The following is a 21,358-nucleotide window of genomic DNA, read 5'->3' as shown; positions in this document are numbered from 1 at the left end:
ATATTTAATAATTACAACAGCCATCATAAAAGATTAATTTAGACAAAAGTACAAAGGCAGCGCTCATTTATATAAAATATAACGTGATTTTGCTCTCAGCCAGAACTATTTGCTCTGATCAAATAATCGAACAATGAGACCAAAGTCTGCTCATGAGATTCACCCAAAACTAATTATATCTCATGTTTAAACAATATAGAGACATTAGTAGATCTTTTCAACGTTATCTTTATTAACAAACTGCATATTTATAGAACATTCTCGCCTTAAAACTCTTAAAACTACACTTTGTGACACAACAACTCTATGATTTGTTAAACACACAAGCGTTTGGAATCTCTAGAATATCACACTCCTCTCAGCCAATCAGATTCGAGAACCAGAAAGAACTGATAAACTATGTATTCAGGGTCAGACATTCAAACGCATAATTTACCCGTGGACAAACTGCAGGCGCAGACCCTCGTCTGGTGCTTTCTGCCTCTTCAGAGATCCAGCCAGTTTCTTCTTGAGCTGAGGAAGATCTTCCTTATACACCTGAGGGGTGTTTGGGAGAAGAGTTACAGGGCAAAATCCACTCGCAACACATTCAGTGTAAGAGAAAAAGCATGAAGGGCAACAGCATCTATGCAGCCAGCTGTGAAAATAATGAGAGGAACGGGATGAAAGCAGCCGAGCTTTCACGTGTTACATAAAACCATCTCAGTTTGGGAACTCGGGTCTCTTGCCTGACGCTCGTAGTTGATCTGAGCTTCCTGTTCGATGTCTGAGTCCAGTTCGGGAACGTCGGAGAGGTCCGAGTCAGATTCGCCACTGTTAGAGTCAGCGTAGCTATCTGTGAACGGGAGATATCTATCAGACTTACTGCTTTCACTAAATGATCTGATTCATTTTAGTGCAAACTTTCAAAATATCTTTCAGATGTAAAAATAATACGTAAAATTAAAACCTCTATTCTCATTTCTATTCAGTGAGGGAGTTCCAAAACATTTATTTATTTTTTTTTGTCAGGCAAACTCTTTCGGATAGAAAATATTCACTTACAGTACCTTTGAGATTAAGTTCAATGACACATTTGCATTTTCACGGTTTTCTGATGTTGTCACAACAAATAAAATATTTAATCATTTTTATGAATTGTTTAATTTTGATTGTATATATAGGGCTGCATGTAAATAGGACATTTATTATTATTTTAGATTAATATAAATTATTGCATATTAATATGAATATTTACATTAATTAATTATATATTAATTGTATATGTTTATTATTTTGTTTTAACTCTAATGATGAAATGCCTATATAAACATATTGTTTTATAGTACAATTGTCCTGTTTATTATATTTTTTATAATATATTTGTAATTACATATATTTATGATGTATTATATGATTTTATACTTATAGAATTTATCCATTAATTATAAATAATCCCTTAAAACATTTACATTGAATATTATATTATGCATATGTATAAACTAAATCAATTATATATCATATTTAAAAAATTCTATAGAAGGTATATATATATATAACATTTTTACAAAATGAATCCATTATCAATAAATTCTAGATATTAAATTGATAACATATATTATGTAATTAATTTTAATTTAAGTAACAAAATTACAATTTTGTCTTAAATTCCTACTTTTTAAATGTTAAGATCTTTTATTCATGATCTGTGTAAATTTTATCTGTGTCTTTTAAAATTAGATGAACCATAAAGTGTCATAATTTTTCATGACTTTTCCATTAATTATTAATGAATTTTCAAAAAATCCCACCCCATCCCCCATCAGTAACACTTTGGAGAGGATACATTTTTCAGATCTGAAAAATCACAAAATATGAATTACCTAACATTTCCATATGTATCACGATTGTGAAAACCCATTTATTTCAGTCATGCAATAATACGGACTGTTTCCAAACAGGTTTCCATAGCCCACAATAAACTGGAATAAGTATTTTATCATCATTTATGCATTAGGCAGACTCTTTTATCCAATATTGTTTACAGTGCATTAAGGCTATACATTTTTTTTGTTTGTTTTGTCATTTTGCTTGTCCTCTGGGAATTGAACCCACAACCTTTTGCACTGCTCTACCACTGAGCAACAGGAGTATTTTATCATCCAGTAAATGAACACATAAGTACATCCTCCCTCAATGTACTTATTTAACTGAAATGATTTGATAACGGGAAATCCTGAATCGGTGGATTGAATCACCTTGCAGCAGTGGCTCCAGAATTCCATTCATGACTCCCTCCGGCAGAAACCTCCACTGGAAGACGGAGTGATCGGCTCCACCTGTGCTCAGAACCCACTGCAGGTCATGTGACCAGCGCACATTGGTCACATGGGCAGAGTGGCCGATGTATTTCTTGAATTTGGCAGCTGAAAGAATCACATTTGTTAGCGCACACTGGTTTGTTCAGCACGGATCACACAGAAACAGATCACACAAAACCAAGCGGACCTTTTTTAAGGCACGGGAATCGGAAGAGTTTGACGAGGCCGAAGTCGTCACCCGTCACCATCACTGCATTGCTGTAGTTTGCGTCCACAGAATTAATGTCGTTCACGTTGGAATATTTAGGCCAGATTCCGTTGACCTCCGGTCCGAGAACACAGGTCCACCTCATCCAGTGGATTCCTTTGGCTTCCTCCTTCGGCAGGAATTTACCGGCTACAGACACAGAACAACAGTTAGGAAAAGTATGAGCATGACATGATCAATAAAATAAGGCTCATCTTGTCATGTCATTTATTTGACAAAGATTTTCTAAAAGGAGAGATCTTTGGTTTGTAATTTATTCAATTGAATATCTTTAAATAAATCATTAATTGCAGGAATTAACAGACCTTGAAATGGACAAATCTCACTAATTAGACTAAAACATCAACACAAAATTTAATTTGACCTGATGTCATCTCTAACTTAAGTTGAAACTAAAAATTTCCTCCACAGAAATGCCCACAAAAAGTGATTTTAAGCCCTAGAAAAAAAAAAACATTTGAAATTTAAATGAATGTTTTTCAGGGAATAAAAAAAGCCCATAATTATTTGCATAAATACTTAATGCATTCATTATACACACACGCTAATATTTATGTTTCATATATATATGTATTTTAATAAGCATTTAAGTATTTGCATAAATATACACTCATTTACATTAATTCATTCATTTATATATTTCAAACTTAAACTTTAAAAAAAAAAACTTTTGAAATTTAATTGAAATATTATTGATTTTCCAAGAAGAAACTTAACCTCGTAATTACCTCTAACTACTATAAGCGACAGAAAATGAAAAGCAGTTTTAAATAGGAAAAATATAAAAACTCTTTGCACATTTTTGAGCGAGATGCTAACGGTCTAATCAGATTCAATGATCTATGCTAAGCTAAGCTAAAAGTGTTACTGCCAGACCCGGAGATCAGCTGAATGGATTCAAAAACTGTAAAACTCAACGGTTTAACTCTAGGGGAGTTGGAAAGTGAGCATATTTAAAAAAAATAGTGGAGTGTTCCTTTAAATGAGTTGTAAAATGTTTTTAATTTTAATGCATTCGTGAAAAAAAGCATAAATATTGATTGTTTCCAAACAGGTTTTCCTGTCCCATAATTAACAGGAATTTTGGCATTTTATCATCCAACTTTATTAAAAATTGCTGAATTTTTTGAAAGAAAATAGAGCTTGAAATTTAAAAAGAATCAGAAAATATAAATTTTATTTTATTATTTTTCTTACTTGGCATCCTGTAGAAGTATCGTTCTCCAGCTCCATCATTGGTCTGCAGGAAGCGGCTGTCCACGGACCAGTCCAGGTGTGTTATGAAGCAGGTGGACTTGTTGCACTCTCCCACTTTTTTATAGCGTTGGGCCACAGCGTAGATGTCCACAAATCCATCGTTGGAGCCCACTGCCAAATAAGATCCATCGGGTGAGAACTTGAGTTCGTGAATGACCTCCTTCCTATCCTTGATGTGAACCACCTCCGTCATGTCCCTTAGAAAACAAGACAAACACTCAGTTTGTGAACAATGAAGCTGAAATGATGAAGTGTAGGGGATCCGAACTGAATTACCTGACACGCAGGACAGTGAAGGAGCCGTCCTTCATGCCGAGAGCCAGCTGGGAACCGTCGTTGTTGAAGGAAACACTGCGTACGGCTTCTTCCATGTTACAGCGAGCGATCAGCGTGTGTTCGGACAAACTCCACAGTCTAAACATGCATGTTTGATGAAACATAAAATGTGTCCATTCATGCTAGGGCCGGGTAAATTGGGCTAAAAATATTACAACAACATTTTTCCCATATTATATGACATTGATATTTATCATTTATATTCATTACCATTATTGGTGAAGTAAATGATTTCCAAATATAAGACCTAGAGAAAAAAAAATGTAAACTTAACTTGTTCACAATTCTCCACAGAGTAGTTAACTTTAAATGTAGGGCCCCATAAATCCATAAATTTTTTTCCCAAAATGCACCCCCCCCCCATTTTATAGATTTATTTACATTCTATGTTTTTTTTATTTTATTTAATGCAGATTTATGATTAAAAATAGTGTCTAATGAAATGCATTAATAAAACTTTAACAATTAAATCATTATTTTCAAATGTAAAAATGAAAATATAACAAACTTTTAAAAAAAATTGTAAGAAAAGATGCTGTATAAATTCAACATGGATGAAAAACTATATTGGTTGTTCCTTGGAAAATGTAATTATTATTATTATTATTACTTTGAGAAATACATTTTAGTACACAGTAGTAATTTATTTCTGTAATAATTTATCCAAGTTAAACCAAACTTTTATTTTGATTGTTTCTTTCTGCAGATATTTCATTTTTAGTTTTAGTTTCAGTCTGTATTTAGTTTCAGTCGATTGGCAGTAATTCTTAAATGAAACTGTAATCAAATTAAAATATAACAATTAATTAATTTACAAAAACATTTTTATTTATTAAATTTTTTAGTAAAATAAATTGATGCACACCAGAACTGTATAAATGAAAACATGAATGTAAAATATCTTGGTTGAATGATATTCTTAAAAAAAAAAAAAAACTTTTAAGAGTTACAATTTAACACAGAATAGTACTATAATTCTGCTATAAGGTATTTAAATAAAACCAAACTTTTATTTTGGCAGTCAGTGGTGAAGAATATTTCAGTGAGTATCTGACAGTAGTTTATCTCAAAACAATAAATCAAATCAAATAAATATAAGAAAGCATTGCATTTAAGATGCCGCACAATAGAAATGTATCAATTAAAACATGGTTGAAAAAATATTTTGGTTGTATAATATTATATATTTAATATTACATTTTAATATATAATAGTTTTATATTTCTGTCCTAAGTTCAACCAAAGTTCTCTGAGTTTCAGTCAGAATTATTATCGTGTAAAGCTGGTGAAGTATACTGAAGTAAAATATATTAATGTCTCATAAATTGAGACGCCGATGCTGAAAACACTGTGAGCATCGTGTGTTTGAGTTTGAAATGTCTAGAGCTCATCATCATTATCGACAATCGTTTATTTTTTTAAAAACCAAAACAACATTTCATTTCCGCCTGTCTTGCTCCATTTATAATCTCTGCTGTGTGAACTGTGGCATGAACTGAAATCCAATAGAAGGTGTGGACTAACCGTACGGATCGATCGTCGCTGCCGGTGACGGCCAGCGGTTGTTTGGGATGAAGGTCGAGGGCCCAGAGCTCCCCCTCTGAATGACCCTGCATTATCAGCAGCGGTTTATCTCGGTCTCTCACCATCACCTCAAAGATCTCACTATCTTGAGTTCCTGCCAGGATCCTGTCAGCCCTCCAACACACGCTGCGAATGGACAGACCTGGAGAGAAAGAGTGATTCAGATCGACTAGAAAGTATAGGATCCAAGCAGCCCAGACTAACATATCTGGTTATGTTTGGGATTTGTGCTATAGTATGTTCCCTGGTCATGGTAGGTCCATATTTCATTTTCAGGAACTTCTATCATCTACTATAACTAAGGTCCGAGCGATGCTGGTGTCCAGGCATCTTAACTAGTTTAAAGGAATAACAAATGTGTCCCTTTGTATATTAAAAGTTGTTGGTGACAATAACTTGACTTTATTTAATCTGGATCTGCTGGGGTTTTTTCATTTTTTTATTATGTAAAATTTGATTAATAATTTTAAATGATCATTTGTTTTGTAATTTTTAATGTGTTTTAACTGATACATTTTCTGCATCAAATTATTATTAAATTACTAAACAGTGCTGCTATCATCTTCTAAAATGAAAAATAAAACAAAAATAATATTAATTGAATTAAGCTGGAAATAAATCAAATGTAAACACGAAATAAACATAAATAAAATAATCTATTAAAATGTATATTGAAATTAAGCTGAAATTAAATCAAGAATATAAACATGAAATTCAATATATGAATCAAAAAATATATTAGATATATAAAAAATATAAAATATTAGATTAAAAACTATAATTATTATAATAAATTAGAACTGAAATACTATAATTTCAAGCACTACAAACTGAAACAGGTGTAAAATAAAGATAAATATAAAAATATATATTAATGTAGGATGACTGATTTATATTAATGTTTATATTATATACATTAAACAGTCAAAAACACATAAACAATAACTAAAACCAATAAAAATAAAAATAATAATAAACACAATGGTTTATAAATAATTCTGTTACTAATCAATATATCATTGGACATAAAGAAAATTTCACAATGCTGAATGCTGAAAAGTTAATTTACCTAGAAAAACAGCATCATGCCTAAAAGACGACCTTAGAGAGAAAAAATTGTACTGAACAATTAAAATTAACAGAAAAAATTGCTTTGTAAACTTGAAAAACTGTCACTCGTGTGATATAAGCGCAGGCCGTGTTGTGTCTTCTCTGTTTTATTGATCCTGTATTGTGTTTAAAATCAATGCAATGGATCAAGACCAATGCAATTTACTTTTGAAACATGGTCAGTAATGGTTTTGGGATTGATGGGGACATAACAGCAGACATTTAATTGTTTGATCAAAATTATCACTAGGGACAATTTAGAAGTGGCTCGATATTGGTAAGGACATGTCATAGCGTCTCTACTAAACTCTGCACCCTTGTAACAGAATGAGTGCAAACCAATGTAATTCACAATTGGTCAGAATCCTGAATAATAAATAGTTACTTAACTCTGCACCTTTGTTACAGAATGAGTGCAAACCAATGTAATTCACAATTGGTCAGAATCCTGAATAATAAATAGTTACTTAACTCTGCACCTTTGTTACAGAATGAGTGCAAACCAATGTAATTCACAATTGGTCAGAATCCTGAATAATAAATAGTTACTTGACGTGTAAATGTGAACGGTCACGTGTTAATGAAATAGAAGCGTTGTGTTGTAAATGTTTGAGTATGTCACAAAGTATATTAAACTCTATTTCAAAAGGGCGAGAAAGATCCTGTTAGATTTAAAGCCAGCTGTAATGTTTTACCTTTATAACCTTGCTCTGCCTCCCTGAGGTCAATCTTAGTAATGGGTTTGAAATCCACGTCCCAAAGCCTTACACATCCATCCCGTCCACCGGTGGCGAAGCCTTCCTCATATGAATGCATGCTGAAGATCCCTGCCTGCGTGCACAAAGAGAGTTTACAAATGCATGTGCAACAGGTAACATTTGCCACCACGTGATATATGCACTAATGTTATAAATGCATGAAACAAATGGCCAATGCATTGAATATCTGAATACAAGTGGGTTGCATTGCAACTTCAGATGTCATTTAATGGAGATGCTATACACACAGCTTAGGTGTATAAGTGATGGTGTAGGAAGTGTGATGAGCTTCACTCACTCCGTGTGCCGCCTGTATCGTGCGTGTCAGGTTGAGTCCCTTCCACACGTAAATATCTCCGTTAAGAGCTCCCGAATATGTCACTTCATCTTTCGCCGTAGCCAAGCACAGGATGGTTTGCAGGTCCCCCGTCTTTCCGAAAATCCCTCGTTTTGGCGTCAATGCATTGCCACATAATGCCCAAAACTGTAAGACAAATGAGAAAGCCTGAAGATCAACTCCTTTGCTCATGCAAATCTTTTGCATTAGCAAACTTAAAATATTGTGCATGCATAAGCTTTCTTTTTAGAGCTTGAAATCTATGCATTTACATTTGAACTAAGTGGACAGTCATACAGGTTGACTAAATCAGACAGAATTAGGTTTTTGGATGATATTTTTCTATGAAAATGCATTAAAATGCAGAAAAAACAACAAGTGAAAGGAGGAATAATTTGTTGCATGTTTTATGTGTTTCTGAGTGTGGGTTTAAATGAACCTTGTCTCAGGGGTTTGACTCACTTTAATGTGCTTGACTCCGCAGCTCACCAGCCTGTGCGGCAGAAACGGGTCCCAGGAAATATCAAAGATCTGCAACGCAGCACAAACAGGTGGATAACCATGTCAACACCTCCTCAACATCCAGCACTAAAACCAATTACACTGAATTAATCACAACTCTCTAAAATTATACACAATGCACAATATAATGGAAATTATAATGCAAAAAATCCAATACTTGTTTCTTATTAATTTTGAGGTACTGATTCCAAAAATAACGTTTGTTTTTCTCAAACATGCATGCTTTCGGCAACCATTTGCAAGCTGAAGAAATCACGTATTATCCCTCAATCAGCAGAAAAACAACACAAAGACACGATTCCTGAATGATTCTGAAGACATTATTTTGTTCATAATCCGATTTTCACTTTTTTCACTGCTTTGCAGACTGCAAGTTAAATGATCAATTTTAAAACCAAAACTTTTGATATTTTACAGCTTTTGTAATTTTGTGTACAAATTATATATTTATGCAATAAAAGTGATACATACATACATCATTTGAAAAAAGAGTGGGAACAATGCATGATCGAAACTATTTCTTGCTGATTTCAAACTCAGCATCATCAAACTAGGATCAAATCAGCAGTGTAATGAGTATAATTAAGAAACGAATGCAGTTTTTTTTATTAATATTTAAAATAAGAATTATCATTTTAAATGAAATATTTGTATTTGTATATTTTCCGCTTTAAACTGAATTTTAGTAAAAGTTTGCAGTGTGTTGTGTCATTTTTTATATTTCAACATGGCTTTTATATCTGTTTATATTACTACTATTACTAAGTGTAATATAAGCCTTTTTTGTTTTTTGCAAATCAGCTGAATTTCTTTCAAGATCCAGACCGGTGTTATTATAGTCATGCTTACTAATCATTATTTGCATCCATTATCTGCAAATAAACATTTCATACAGCACATTTCCTGTTGCTTAAACAGTAGATCATGTCACTAGTAATGAGTCTGAATTCTTTTTATAGGCCTAACGTTTCTTTAAATTTATAAAGTATATACTATGAACACATATTAAAAGTCACTTTGGAAAAAGCTTGTTATACAAGAATATAAATTGGAAAAGATATAAATTGCTTTATATTTCATCGGTAGTGAAGTTGTTGAGTTGGGACAGAAGAGAGACACATTGGGAGACAGGAGGAGCAGCAGGGTTTTAATGACACCGTAGGGAGTCTTCTGGTGCCTGTGGTTCTTCACTAAGCAGCTCTGTCATCTCTGCTGTGACTCCCTCGACACAGAGTGTGTGTGTGTGTGTGTAACACAGCTTATGCATTGAAATGCTACTCTGTACTGTAGCATTGCACAATATCTTATTCATAACGCTCTTAACTGTTATTCATTCACATCATTGAGTTGTAGCATCTGTTGCAATGGAAACAGTCCTACCATGTGAGGACCGGATGAGCTTGTTCTGTGTTTTCCAAATCTTTCTGGCATTATGAATTAAATGCTGGACTCTGCAGTTCTGATGTAATTAACTGTCGGTAATGAGGAACAGTGCGTTCTGATCTTACCCTATCAGAATGTCCCGTGGCGGTGGCTAAGACACGCCCCTTTTTCCAGTCCCACACACACACCGTGTTTTTAGCATCAAGTCCCACAGACGATAAACGCTGAATCACAAGACAGGAGAAAATAAGTGGTTAGATGGAAGTATTTACAAACACAAATGAAGAAAATTCAGTTTTAATAAAACTATTACTCAGGGTAAAATTAAAAACTAAAATTTAAACCTTTAAAAAACTATATAATTACAAGTTACAAATAAATAAATTACAAATAAACATGAATTGAAATAAAATAAAATAATTGTTTTTATTTTATTTCAGCTAGTTGCCAAGGCAACATTTCTTATTTTAATTTAGTTCGGGAATAATCGACAATGATTTAATTATATTATATTATATTATATTATATTATATTATATTATATTATATTATATTATATTATATACATTTATATATATAAAAAACTAAAACATTAATGTTAATTAATGTTAAAACATTAATAAAACATACTAGAATCTCAATGATACAAACTTACTAAATATTAGGGGTGTAACAATATATTGTGTCAAAATATAATCGCAATACAAAAATGCAACAATATGTATCATGGATAGTTCAACCAAAAATGAACGTTTAGGTGTTTTTTTTTACATAAAAAACAATGGTCAAGGCATCAAAAATAGTAAACCCAGAAGCGTACCAATTGAGCTTCCATGTTACTTAAAGGTGCCATATGCAAAAATTGAGGTAAAAATATCCATAACATGACCTACACGCATCAAAAGAATGAGAAGTAATAAGGGCGATGATGTCATAAAAAAAATGTCAAGTTATAGTGCTGCAGAGATATCAACCTTAATTAGCATTAGCATTACTAGCCCCGGCCCGACAGGTGTCGTAATACCAGTTTCGGCCATGGGAGGCGGTATGCGGGCAACATATCCAACAGCCAACCTGCAATACACGAATAACTCGCACGGCTTGTGGGCGTGTACTTGAACCTGATGTCAATTATGTGGAAAGTACAGCCCACTAGTTCATTTCAGTTCAGGGAAGAGAGCGTCACCCGCTACAGGGAAACAACCGCGCTCGGAAACAAAAATCAAATCCGATAAGAAAAGGAGCTGAACCAGAGTAAACATCGGCACTGCTTTCAATCGCTGGAGAAAACCGATGGACCTGAAAGAAATGAGGTTCCACTCCGAACTTGCAACATTTCTTTTGGATTGGTAAGTAAGATGCTGTTAGTATTTCGCTAGAAGTTTGTTTTATATGTTTGTGTATTTGTTTTCGGGAAGTTATAACATGGAAATTGTATCGAAGGCTGTTCGATAAACGTGCTAATGTTAGTGATGGCTAACCGTAGCTGCGTTTGATAATTAGCTAGCTATAACTTACCCATTGTTTTATTTCATAAGTAACCTGCTCTGTCTAGTCTGTTGGTCTCCGTGTCCTCTTTGCTTTGTGGTTTTTCTGTGCGTGAGAAAATTGATGTGTGGCGTGAAAGCGTGTGAAAAGAGTCAATTGCGTGTGTCTCACAGTGAATGCTTGAGAGTTGGCAGCTCTGGTTACGTTGGTTGGCGCTAGCTTTGATCAGCTGTCTGATGTTTACCAATGATGTTGACAGAATGCTGTCTGTCAAATTAATTTAATTCAAATAATGTGTATATACAACTCAAAATGTAATATGAACAAAACGAATAGGAACATATTGACTGGTAAAGGTGAAGGGGAGTAGCTTGAAGATGTCATGTTTCAATATCACTTGACATCACCCAACGTTCCTCTGGAGGCAAAATGAAGGTAGGGGCGGAGCATAGAGACTATGCCGTTTCTCGTTTGTTACTCTAGAGTAGACCAATTCACTTTATTGAGGCATACTGCCCCCATCTGGTATGGAATGTGGAGTATGACTTGATTTTTTTTGCCAGACATGACAGATGGCACCTTTAATTATGATTAATAAATTAAAAATAAACTTAGCAATAAAAAAAGAGAGCCGTGCAGGAAGTCATTATACTGACTGAGGAATCATAGGACTCACCTGGCCGTCAACGTTGAAGGCTAGACAGGCCACACCGTGAGTGTGAACGTCTCTCAGGATGGACACGGTGGTCAGTGCATACGAGTCCCACACACAGATATACGGGTCCTTCCCAACCTGACCTGTGGCCACCTGGATCTTATCAGGATGCAGTGCTAGACTGAGGACAGAAGAGACACACACTGTAAGTTACAAATAAAGACAGAGTAGAGTAGAGTAGAGTAGAGTAGAGTAGAGTAGAGTAGAGTAGAGAAGAGAAGAGAAGAGTAGAGAAGAGTAGAGTAGAGTAGAGTAGAGTAGAGTAGAGTAGAGTAGAGAAGAGAAGAAAAGAATAAAGAACAGATAAGTAGAGTTGAGTAGAGCAGAGAAGAGTAAAGAAGATATAAGTAGAGATAAGTAGAGTTGAGAAGAGAAGAGCAGAGTAGAGAAGAGTAGAATAGAGAAGAGATAAGTAGAGTAGAGCAGAGTAAAGTAGAATAGAAAAGAGTAGAGAAGAGCAGAGAAGATTAGAGAAGAGCAGAGTAGAGTAGAGAAGAGATAAGTAGAGTAGAAAACAGATAAGTAGAGTAGAGCAGAGAAGAGAAGAGTAGAGAAAAGAGTAGAGTAGAGAAGAGTAGAGAAGAGAAGAGTAGAATAGAGAACAGATAAATACAGTAGAGTAGAGAAGAGTAGAATAGAGAAGAGATAAATAGAGTAAAAAAGAGTAGAGTAGAGAAGAGATAGGTAGAGTAGAGAAGAGATAGGTAGAGTAGAGTAGTGTAGAGTAGAGCAGAGAAGAGTAGAATAGAATAGAGAAGAGATGAGTAGAGAAGAGTAGTGTAGAGAAGAGAAGAGATAAGTAGAGTAGAGTAGAGAAGAAGAGAAGAGTAGAGAAGAGCAGAGAAAATAGAGTAGAGAAGAGCAGAGAAAAGAGTAGAGAAGAGCAGAGAAAAGAGTAGAGAAGAGCAGAGTAGAGAAAAGAGTAGAGAAGAGCAGAGCAGAATAGAGCAGAGTAGAGAAGAGCAGAGAAGAGAAGAGCAGAATAGAGCAGAGTAGAGAAGAGCAGAGCAGAATAGAGCAGAGTAGAGAAGAGCAGAGTAGAGCAGAGCAGAATAGAGCAGAGTAGAGAAGAGCAGAATAGAGCAGAGTAGAGAAGAGCAGAGTAGAGCAGAGCAGAATAGAGCAGAGTAGAGAAGAGCAGAATAGAGCAGAGTAGAGAAGAGCAGAGTAGAGCAGAGCAGAATAGAGCAGAGTAGAGAAGAGCAGAATAGAGCAGAGTAGAGAAGAGCAGAGTAGAGCAGAGCAGAATAGAGCAGAGTATAGAAGAGCAGAGTAGAGAAAAGAGTAGAGTAGGGTAGAGAAGAGAAGAGAAGAATAGAGCAGAGTAGAGAAGAGCAGAGCAGAATAGAGCAGAGTAGAGAAGAGCAGAGTAGAGCAGAGCAGAATAGAGCAGAGTAGAGAAAAAGTAGAGTAGGGTAGAGAAGAGAAGAGCAGAATAGAGCAGAGTAGAGAAGAGCAGAGCAGAATAGAGCAGAGTAGAGAAGAGCAGAGCAGAGCAGAGCAGAATAGAGCAGAGTAGAGAAGAGCAGAGTAGAGCAGAGCAGAGTAGAGGAGGAGAGTAGAGAAAAGAGAAGAGCAGAGAAGAGTAGAATAGAATAGAGAAGAGATAAGTAGAGTAGAATAGAGAAGAGAAGAGATAAGTAGAGTAGAGAAGAGTAGTGTTGAGAAGAGTAGAGAACAGTAGAGAAGAGCAGAGCAGAGAAGAGTAGAGTAGAGTAGAGTAGAGTAGAGTAGAGTAGAGAATAGAAGAGCAGAGTAGAGTAGAGTAGAGTAGAGTAGAGTAGAGAAGAGTAGAGAAGAGTAGAGTAGATAAAAGAGGAGAGTAGAGAAGAGTAGAGTAGATAAAAGAGAAGAGTAGAGAAGAGTAGAGTAGAGAAGAGTAGAATAGAGAAGAGATAAGAAGAGTAGAGTAGAATAGAGAAGAGATAAATAGAGTAGAGTATAGTTGAGTAACAAAGAGTAAAGTAGAACAGAGAAGAGACAAGTAGTGTAGAGAAGTCAATTTAATCTCATTTAGTTAATTTAGTTGCCAAGGCAACATTTCTAGCTTTCTTTCTTTGTTTTATTTTGTTTTTCAGTTTCAGTAAATTAAATATTTTCAGTTACCAAAAACGACTTCTAAATTTGTATTTATGTATAAGGAATTTAGTTCCTCATCTTAAACTAATTTTATTTTGTTGCCAAGGAAACATTTCTAACACTTCTAACTTTTTAAAAATAAAAATGAAGTTATTTTTATTTCATTTTAGTCATTATAGAACCTGAACTTAAAATAATTTCTGTCTTTTTTATATTAAATTTATATATAGATTCTATTTTTACAAAAGTTATTTTTATTGTGTTTTTTTATTTCAGTTTTATAATAAATTGTATTATAAAAATACAAACAATTTTTTTTTTCGATTTTAGTTTTAGTAATTCTAAGGCAACATTTAGAATTTTTGTTTTATATTTTGATTGTTTTATTTATTTATTATTATTTATTTTCTGTGTGTTAGTTTTTCCATCTAATTTTTTTTTTATTTTATATTATTACCTAAATAGACTTAGTCAGTTACCAAAGTCAGTGAACAATGAAATTCCTGCTAAAAACACAGCTTTACCATGTTTATTGCTTTACTAAATCTAATGCATGATAATGGTGTCATTACAGCAGATGGGGAATGCAGTGACACAGTGAATTACTGTAAGAGAGTGAGTGACATTCACTTCAGTCCATTAGAGCGCTGATATTAGCATCTTCATCGCCTGCCATCAAAGAGCAGCGGGCAGGAGTTTCCTCTCAAACACACATCAAAGGCAGATTTACCAAGGCAAAACCCCTTCAGTGTGTGTGTGTGTGTTCAGAGATCTTCCAGAATGATCAAAGTCTCTCCATGTCCACTAGCATGAAACACAAGCCAGCAGCTGAACCATGTGCCAATGCTGTTATGAGCTACAGATACATTATGTGTGTGTGTGTGTATGTGTGTGTTCGCAGCACATATGTGCAAGTAACAACCCACAGGATAGAAAAATCACTAATGTGACCGCTTTAATATCTTAATTGTTTCTTCTAGACAGTAATGAGATTAAATGAAGATCAAATTTACATCATTGCATAAAGTCAAAATGAAATGAAAACTGACCCATTTTCTTTATACACATTAATTCCACCAAAACCACCTTTTTACCATTTAATAAATTCGCAATGTCCTGTTTATATATACACACACACAATTACTATACTTTTATCTTTATATCAGTAAATAGTTTTAATTTTAGTTAACAAGAAACCCATTCTCAAACAGTGCTCAGATTTGCTCAAGATACCAAAGTCAGATATCTCAATATAAACTCAATAATTTCTCATCAAATTTTCTGCATGTATCTCATCTCACACTATTTGACACACATAATAACCGCAAAACATCTAGTAAACACCTAGCATACTCAGATCACCTTAGCAACAGTATTGAACCACCCTGGCAACCGAAAAGAAATAGTTAGCATCAAGGTCACAAGCTTTGCACAAGCAATCACTCAAAAGATAAAATTGCTAGCTAAATGGATCTCTCTCCTTAACAAGACACGTGAGTTTAATTATTAGTGTACAAATCACTATGAGCACTAGTATTAGTGAAAGTTGACTTGACTTTCTGTTTATAGATGCACATTACAGAGAGACCTGCTAAACGAGGCGATGGGACTCTTTGAGACAATTAACACTAATTACCAAATCCATCATCTGCAGGCTCAGCCTAAAACAAGACACCACGGCATCCCATAATTCAGCTCATATCCTGTGACTCTTGCTTCGGAGAATGTAACCTGTGTTCAAACTCTAACCAAGCAGTTAAACTTCATTATAAACAGACATGATAGTTGTATCAGAGCAATCAGTCTGTTGAGGATCTGGGGAAGATGATAATTGCTGTGAATGGAATCGGATGACAAGAATAGCATCCCACCCTCGGGCACAAACAGAGCCGGCCACATTTGAGAAAATGTAAACGGGACTACGTATTGTTAAATCTGCTTGGCTTTCTGTCACAACACAGTCCACATAACAAATGTTCATGCATAAACGACTAAAACGCTAGATGCAAAGTATACACCATAATTTTGAATTATTTTTCAGTCTATGATCAATACAAAATACATCTTTCACGCTCACTCAGATAAAATATTATTAAATTTAGTATGCATTTGAATTAGATATAAAATACACATGCATTTTGGACTATAAACAAACTAATAAACTTAATGTTATGCAAATAAATAAATAAACAAAACTAAATAAATGAAAAAAGGGAATAGTATACTATTATTTATATGCATATGCATGCATTTACAATAGAGGAACTTATAAACTTAATGTTATGTAAATAAATAAAATAAAACTAAATAAATAAAAAAGGGCATAGTATATTATTATTATTATATGCATATGCATGCATTTACTAAAGAGAAACGTATAAACTATAAAATAATTAATAAATTAACTTAAACTAAATAAACGTAGCATATTTTGATATTTAATTGCATGCATCTATGTGCATCTAATTCAAACAAATAAACTGTATGTGATAATAAACATAAAAACATGGCATAGTTGATTATACACATCTATTTGATTATTTAAATTATAAAATGATTTTCGAAATGCATCTATTCAAATTGCTTAGAATCAGCATGAATCTGTTCATTGTGAAAACAATTACAGTTATTAAATTAAAATATGGATAACTTTGCAAAAAGCATTATATATTTAGTTAAAATGTAAGAGATTGAAAAAAAATTGATTTATTGATAAATATAAAAACAAAGTAAAAAAAAATTGGTGTAGAAACAATTTTCACTCAGAAATTACTTGTGAGTTTCACAATTAATTACAAAGAAATAGCAAGTAACGCACTGAATAATACATGAAATTCTGAAGTATAAAAAAAAACAGTATTTCCTTGTAAAACACAATTATATTTGTTTTTTTAATTTGAAATATTTATTTTCCAGTGCATTACAGAAATCTGACTTATTTCATTTATGCATGACTAACAAATATGCATCACATTAAATGTATTAGTTTAAGTGAAATATGTTTTGTGCGAAACACAAGTGTGCTCTTTTATAGGAGTTCAACTGGAGGCAAGAGAGAGGAAAAAAACGCGGTCACTTCCTCACTGTATCCTCCCTTCAGGACAAAAACCATATAGCTCCACAGAACATGAAAAGGCTTTTTACACAAGGGCTGCCCTCTATTACTGTCATCCTGCTGCCGTCTCTGCATATCAACCCCATTTCATTCCTGAATCAGTATGAGATTGTAAAGCATTGGCGCATTGATCCGTCCGGGAGACGACGGTCTGATAAATGTGTGGATTGAAAGGGTTGCCAACGTTCAGATAGCATCAGGTGTCTCAGACACAAACCGCTTTATCACAGAGGAACAGCTACTGTCAACACAACACGGGAAACAAACACTCTATCGTATGATGGTATAATGATATATAATATACCATCAATGATTATTCAAATACCATGGTATTAATCTGGTACTCTACTTTAAACAATACCATGGAAATTCTATAATAAGAATACAAATACCAGTAATCACTGTGGTACTTGTCCAGGAAAATGATACATTTCCATGGTAAATATCGAAAAAACTGTGATGTTAGTACCATAATCCTTGAAATATGACATTGCTATGGGTATATATTCAAACATGATATTATCATGGTATTAATTGGTGCTGATTGATATATTAATTTACCATGGTATATGCATTAAATTCTGTGGGATTTAAAAGAATACGATGGCATTAGCATGGTAAATGTACAAGAAACACCATGACTTTACCATGGTATATGTATATATATATATATTAGAAAATATGGTATTATCATGGTATTTTGTTATCATGATTGGTGCTGATATATTAATTTACCAAGGTATATGCATTAAATTTCATGCTTAAAAAAAAAAAAACATTACACATTAAAAAATACACTATTAAAAATATCAACAAAAAAAAAAACATGGTATCACCAATTGTCATTTTAATTTACCATTATATTTATATGATACCTTGTAATTTTTTAAAACAATACCATGGCATTACAATGATAAATATGCTAAAAAAAAAGTGCTATAACCAATGCACACGTACAGAAAAACATATTTTGCTCCAAAAAATTATAAGTAACGTCATATTACCAGGGTACATATTAAAAACCATGGTGTTATCATTGTACTTTGTCACTTACAGCGGTACTAAATGATTACCATGGTACTTACATCAGACCTAGTGCAACTGTAATGGTATTTTCAATGGTATAAGTCCTAAAAACATGGCTTCATCATGGTACATAATATTCCATGTAATACCATGTACTGAATGATTGCCGTATTAAGTGATGATACTTAAAAGATTACAATTGCATTATCATGGTAATGCCATGATAAATTTATGGTTTTTGATATAAAGAGCATCTTCATACCTAATGATGTCGTCGTTGTGTCCCAAGTAAAACTTCTGTGTGTGTTCTCTGGTGTTGTAAACCACTCCGACTCCAGCCACGAAGTACACGATCTCCTTCCCGGCGGTGTAGTACAGGTTATTCCTGCACTGATGTCCTCTGTATCCATGAATCCACTCCAGTCTCAGCTGACAGCCGGGAGCCGTCTTATCCGCCATGCTCTCAGGATCTGTAACTGTCTAGCAGAGATGTATAAAGTACTAGAGACCAATACTTGAGTAAAAGTACAAGTGCTCTATCAAAAAAGTGACTTGAGTAGAAGTAGAAGTGCTCTTTAAGCACCACACTTAAGTAGAAGTACTAAAGTATTCAACATTTTTTGTACTTAAGTATTGCAAGTAGTCTATTTTAAAATTTACTACTCAAGTACTGAAAGTAAAAGTAGAAGTATTGTGTTATGTAGCTATTAAAGAAAGTAGTCAAAAGTTTGAACATATTGTTTTCACTATTTCAAATGATTAACCTAAAGGACAATCACAATTCCTTTGACTGTAACTTATTTTAAACAAAAAACGGTTACTAGGGTTAGTTAGCCCAATTTGCAAATGATGTCATTAATAACTTACCCTCATGTTGTTTCAAACCCGACATCAGAGGGTCATTTAGAATTTTTTGAAGCATTGAAAATACATTTTGGTCCAAAAAAATACCAAAAACTACGACTTTATTCAGCATTGTCTTCTCTTCCGTGTCTGTTGTAAGACATTTAAAAACAAAGCAGTTTGTGATATCTGGTTCGCGAACGAATCATTCGATGTAACCGGATATTTTTGAAACGGTCCACCAAATCGAATTGAATCGTTTTAAACAGTTCGCATCTCCAATAAGCATTAATCCACAGATGAATTAAGCTGTTAACTTGTTTAATGTGTCTGACACTCCCTCCGAGTTAAAACAAACCAATATCCCGGAGTAATTCATTGACTCAAACAGTACACTGACTGAACTGCTGTGAAGAGAGAACTGAAGATGAACACCGAGCCGAGCCTGATATTGACTCGTTCAAGAGTCAAGAACCGTTTCTGTCAGACGCTTCTGATTCGTGAAGCGGGGAGCTGATGATACTGCGCATGTGTGATTTAGCGTGAAGCAAACCGACACACAGAGCGTCTGGAACGAACTGATTCTTTTGGTGATTGATTCTGAACTGATTCTGTGTTAATGTTATGAGCCCAGGTGCAGTAAACGCCAATGACGCCATTGCATCGAGCGCAAAAGAATCGGTGAACTGTTTTCTTCAACTGGTTTATTGAATCGAACTGTCAGAAAGAACTAACGTTACTGGTCATCCGAGAACCGATGCAACCGGTTCTTGACTCGTGAACGAGTCATTATCTGGCTCGGCTCGGTGTTCATTTCTCTCTTCAAAGCAGTTCAGTCAGCACGCGCAGTCTTCTTAATCGCTTGTTTCGCTCAATGATGTGCCAGCTTCATCAAATCTGCCATCTACAGTTCTGGCAGTGGTTTGTAATGGAATGATTCGTAACATTATTAAAATTGTAACGAGTAACGATGCAGCAAATAAAAAAAATATCGGAGTAAAAGTATTAAACTCAGCGAAAATATGTACCGAAGTAAAAGTGGAAGTAGGAGAAAAAAATAATACTCCAGTAAAGTACAGATACCGCCTTTTAGTACTTAAGTACAGTAGTGAAGTAGTTCTACTTCGTTACTATACATCTCTGCTGTCTAGCATTCACAAAACTGTTATTTAGCCAACTAACAGTGGTGTTTCTACAGGGGCGGGCTCTGTGGAGGTCAAAGACACAATGGTGATGCTTTACTCTCTGTTAGGGTTGCAACCTACAGCCTTTCAGACACCAGTTCAGATCTTTGACCACTGCCACCATTCAACGCCCTCTTGAAGTTCATCCATGCACCATAACTGGAACACAAGCTGGGTCACCTGTACAGAGAAGGGTGTCTGAAGATCCCAACGGGTGCCATGATGAAGCAATCAGGCAACAATGTTGGGAAAACCCTGATAGGCTATTTGGATCCAGATTAAAGGGAATGCAATCAAAGATAGAGTCAGGAGTGGATGACTGCATGAGTTTTTAGAGTATAAAAGCCTTTAAAAGCATACTAAATATTCGCATTATCGTTAAAAACAACTCTAGCAGTTGATATCGGTTTAAATGGGTTTACTACAACCTCGTGCAAGCCGGACACTTTCAACACACTGAGGTCTGGACGTCTTTAAAGGACTGCAGAGACTTCAGGAAACGAACCTCAAAGCCATCGTGCTCTTAATCTTCTCTAAAGGGCGGAAGCCGGCGTGTTCGCCTCCGGGATTTCAGAAAATCTCCCGATTTCAACCGATTTCAGTTGTTTCTCCAACGCCCGGCATCGTGCTAACGATCAGACCTTCCCCCAAAAAGCTTTCTTGCTCTTCAACTACAGCAATCCTCAAGCAAACTCTTCTATTCCTCACCGAATCATCAGAAACCGGCTCTGAGGCGCAAAAACCCTCTCACGTGAGAGGAACGAGCCGAGCGAGCTGGTTCTGTGGATTAATCCCTTCCACCGCGAACTTGGCGCAGTATTGGGGAGTGAAAGGCGCTTTGGTTTGAGTTATTGGCGTAGTATTTTGGGAGAATATGATTTCTGGTTTCTAGAAAGCCATTCGGCTTGGTTACTACGACGCCTTGTGGCCCCGTTTCCGTTACTCAGGGAAAGCTGCGCCGCGCATGGAATCATGGGACTGGTAGTTCTAAATGATACCCCGCGACCGCACAGCCGTTCGAAATGACTTCAAATACCATGGGCACCCAGCATTC

General features: G+C 34.8%; 1 protein-coding gene across 2 annotated transcripts in view; it reads right to left on the bottom strand.

The window, feature by feature from the left end:
* The window catches only part of LOC113081006 (echinoderm microtubule-associated protein-like 6), a 45,714-nt gene extending 24,617 nt beyond the window's left edge, over window positions 1–21,097 (bottom strand). The window contains exons 1-15 of one of the 2 annotated variants that reach the window (XM_026253073.1): window positions 20,810–21,097; window positions 20,386–20,484; window positions 18,540–18,753; window positions 12,019–12,178; window positions 9,981–10,079; window positions 8,413–8,481; window positions 7,912–8,097; window positions 7,551–7,686; window positions 5,686–5,887; window positions 4,102–4,239; window positions 3,766–4,022; window positions 2,488–2,697; window positions 2,238–2,405; window positions 729–835; window positions 437–537 (exon numbers count right to left, since the gene is read on the bottom strand). In XM_026253073.1, the coding sequence (XP_026108858.1) occupies window positions 437–537; window positions 729–835; window positions 2,238–2,405; window positions 2,488–2,697; window positions 3,766–4,022; window positions 4,102–4,239; window positions 5,686–5,887; window positions 7,551–7,686; window positions 7,912–8,097; window positions 8,413–8,481; window positions 9,981–10,079; window positions 12,019–12,178; window positions 18,540–18,753; window positions 20,386–20,428 (2,090 nt within the window). In that variant the 5' untranslated portion in view covers window positions 20,429–20,484; window positions 20,810–21,097. Of the gene's footprint in view, window positions 1–436; window positions 538–728; window positions 836–2,237; window positions 2,406–2,487; window positions 2,698–3,765; window positions 4,023–4,101; window positions 4,240–5,685; window positions 5,888–7,550; window positions 7,687–7,911; window positions 8,098–8,412; window positions 8,482–9,980; window positions 10,080–12,018; window positions 12,179–18,539; window positions 18,754–20,385 lie in introns of both variants that reach the window. The other variant, XM_026253074.1, reaches the window with a different exon arrangement.
* Window positions 21,098–21,358: the final 261 nt, after the last annotated feature.

The sequence above is a fragment of the Carassius auratus genome, unplaced genomic scaffold (assembly GCF_003368295.1).
Source record: "Carassius auratus strain Wakin unplaced genomic scaffold, ASM336829v1 scaf_tig00032777, whole genome shotgun sequence".
In the NCBI taxonomy this organism is placed as follows: Eukaryota; Metazoa; Chordata; class Actinopteri; order Cypriniformes; family Cyprinidae; genus Carassius; species Carassius auratus.
This window is presented reverse-complemented; position numbering and strand designations above follow the sequence as displayed.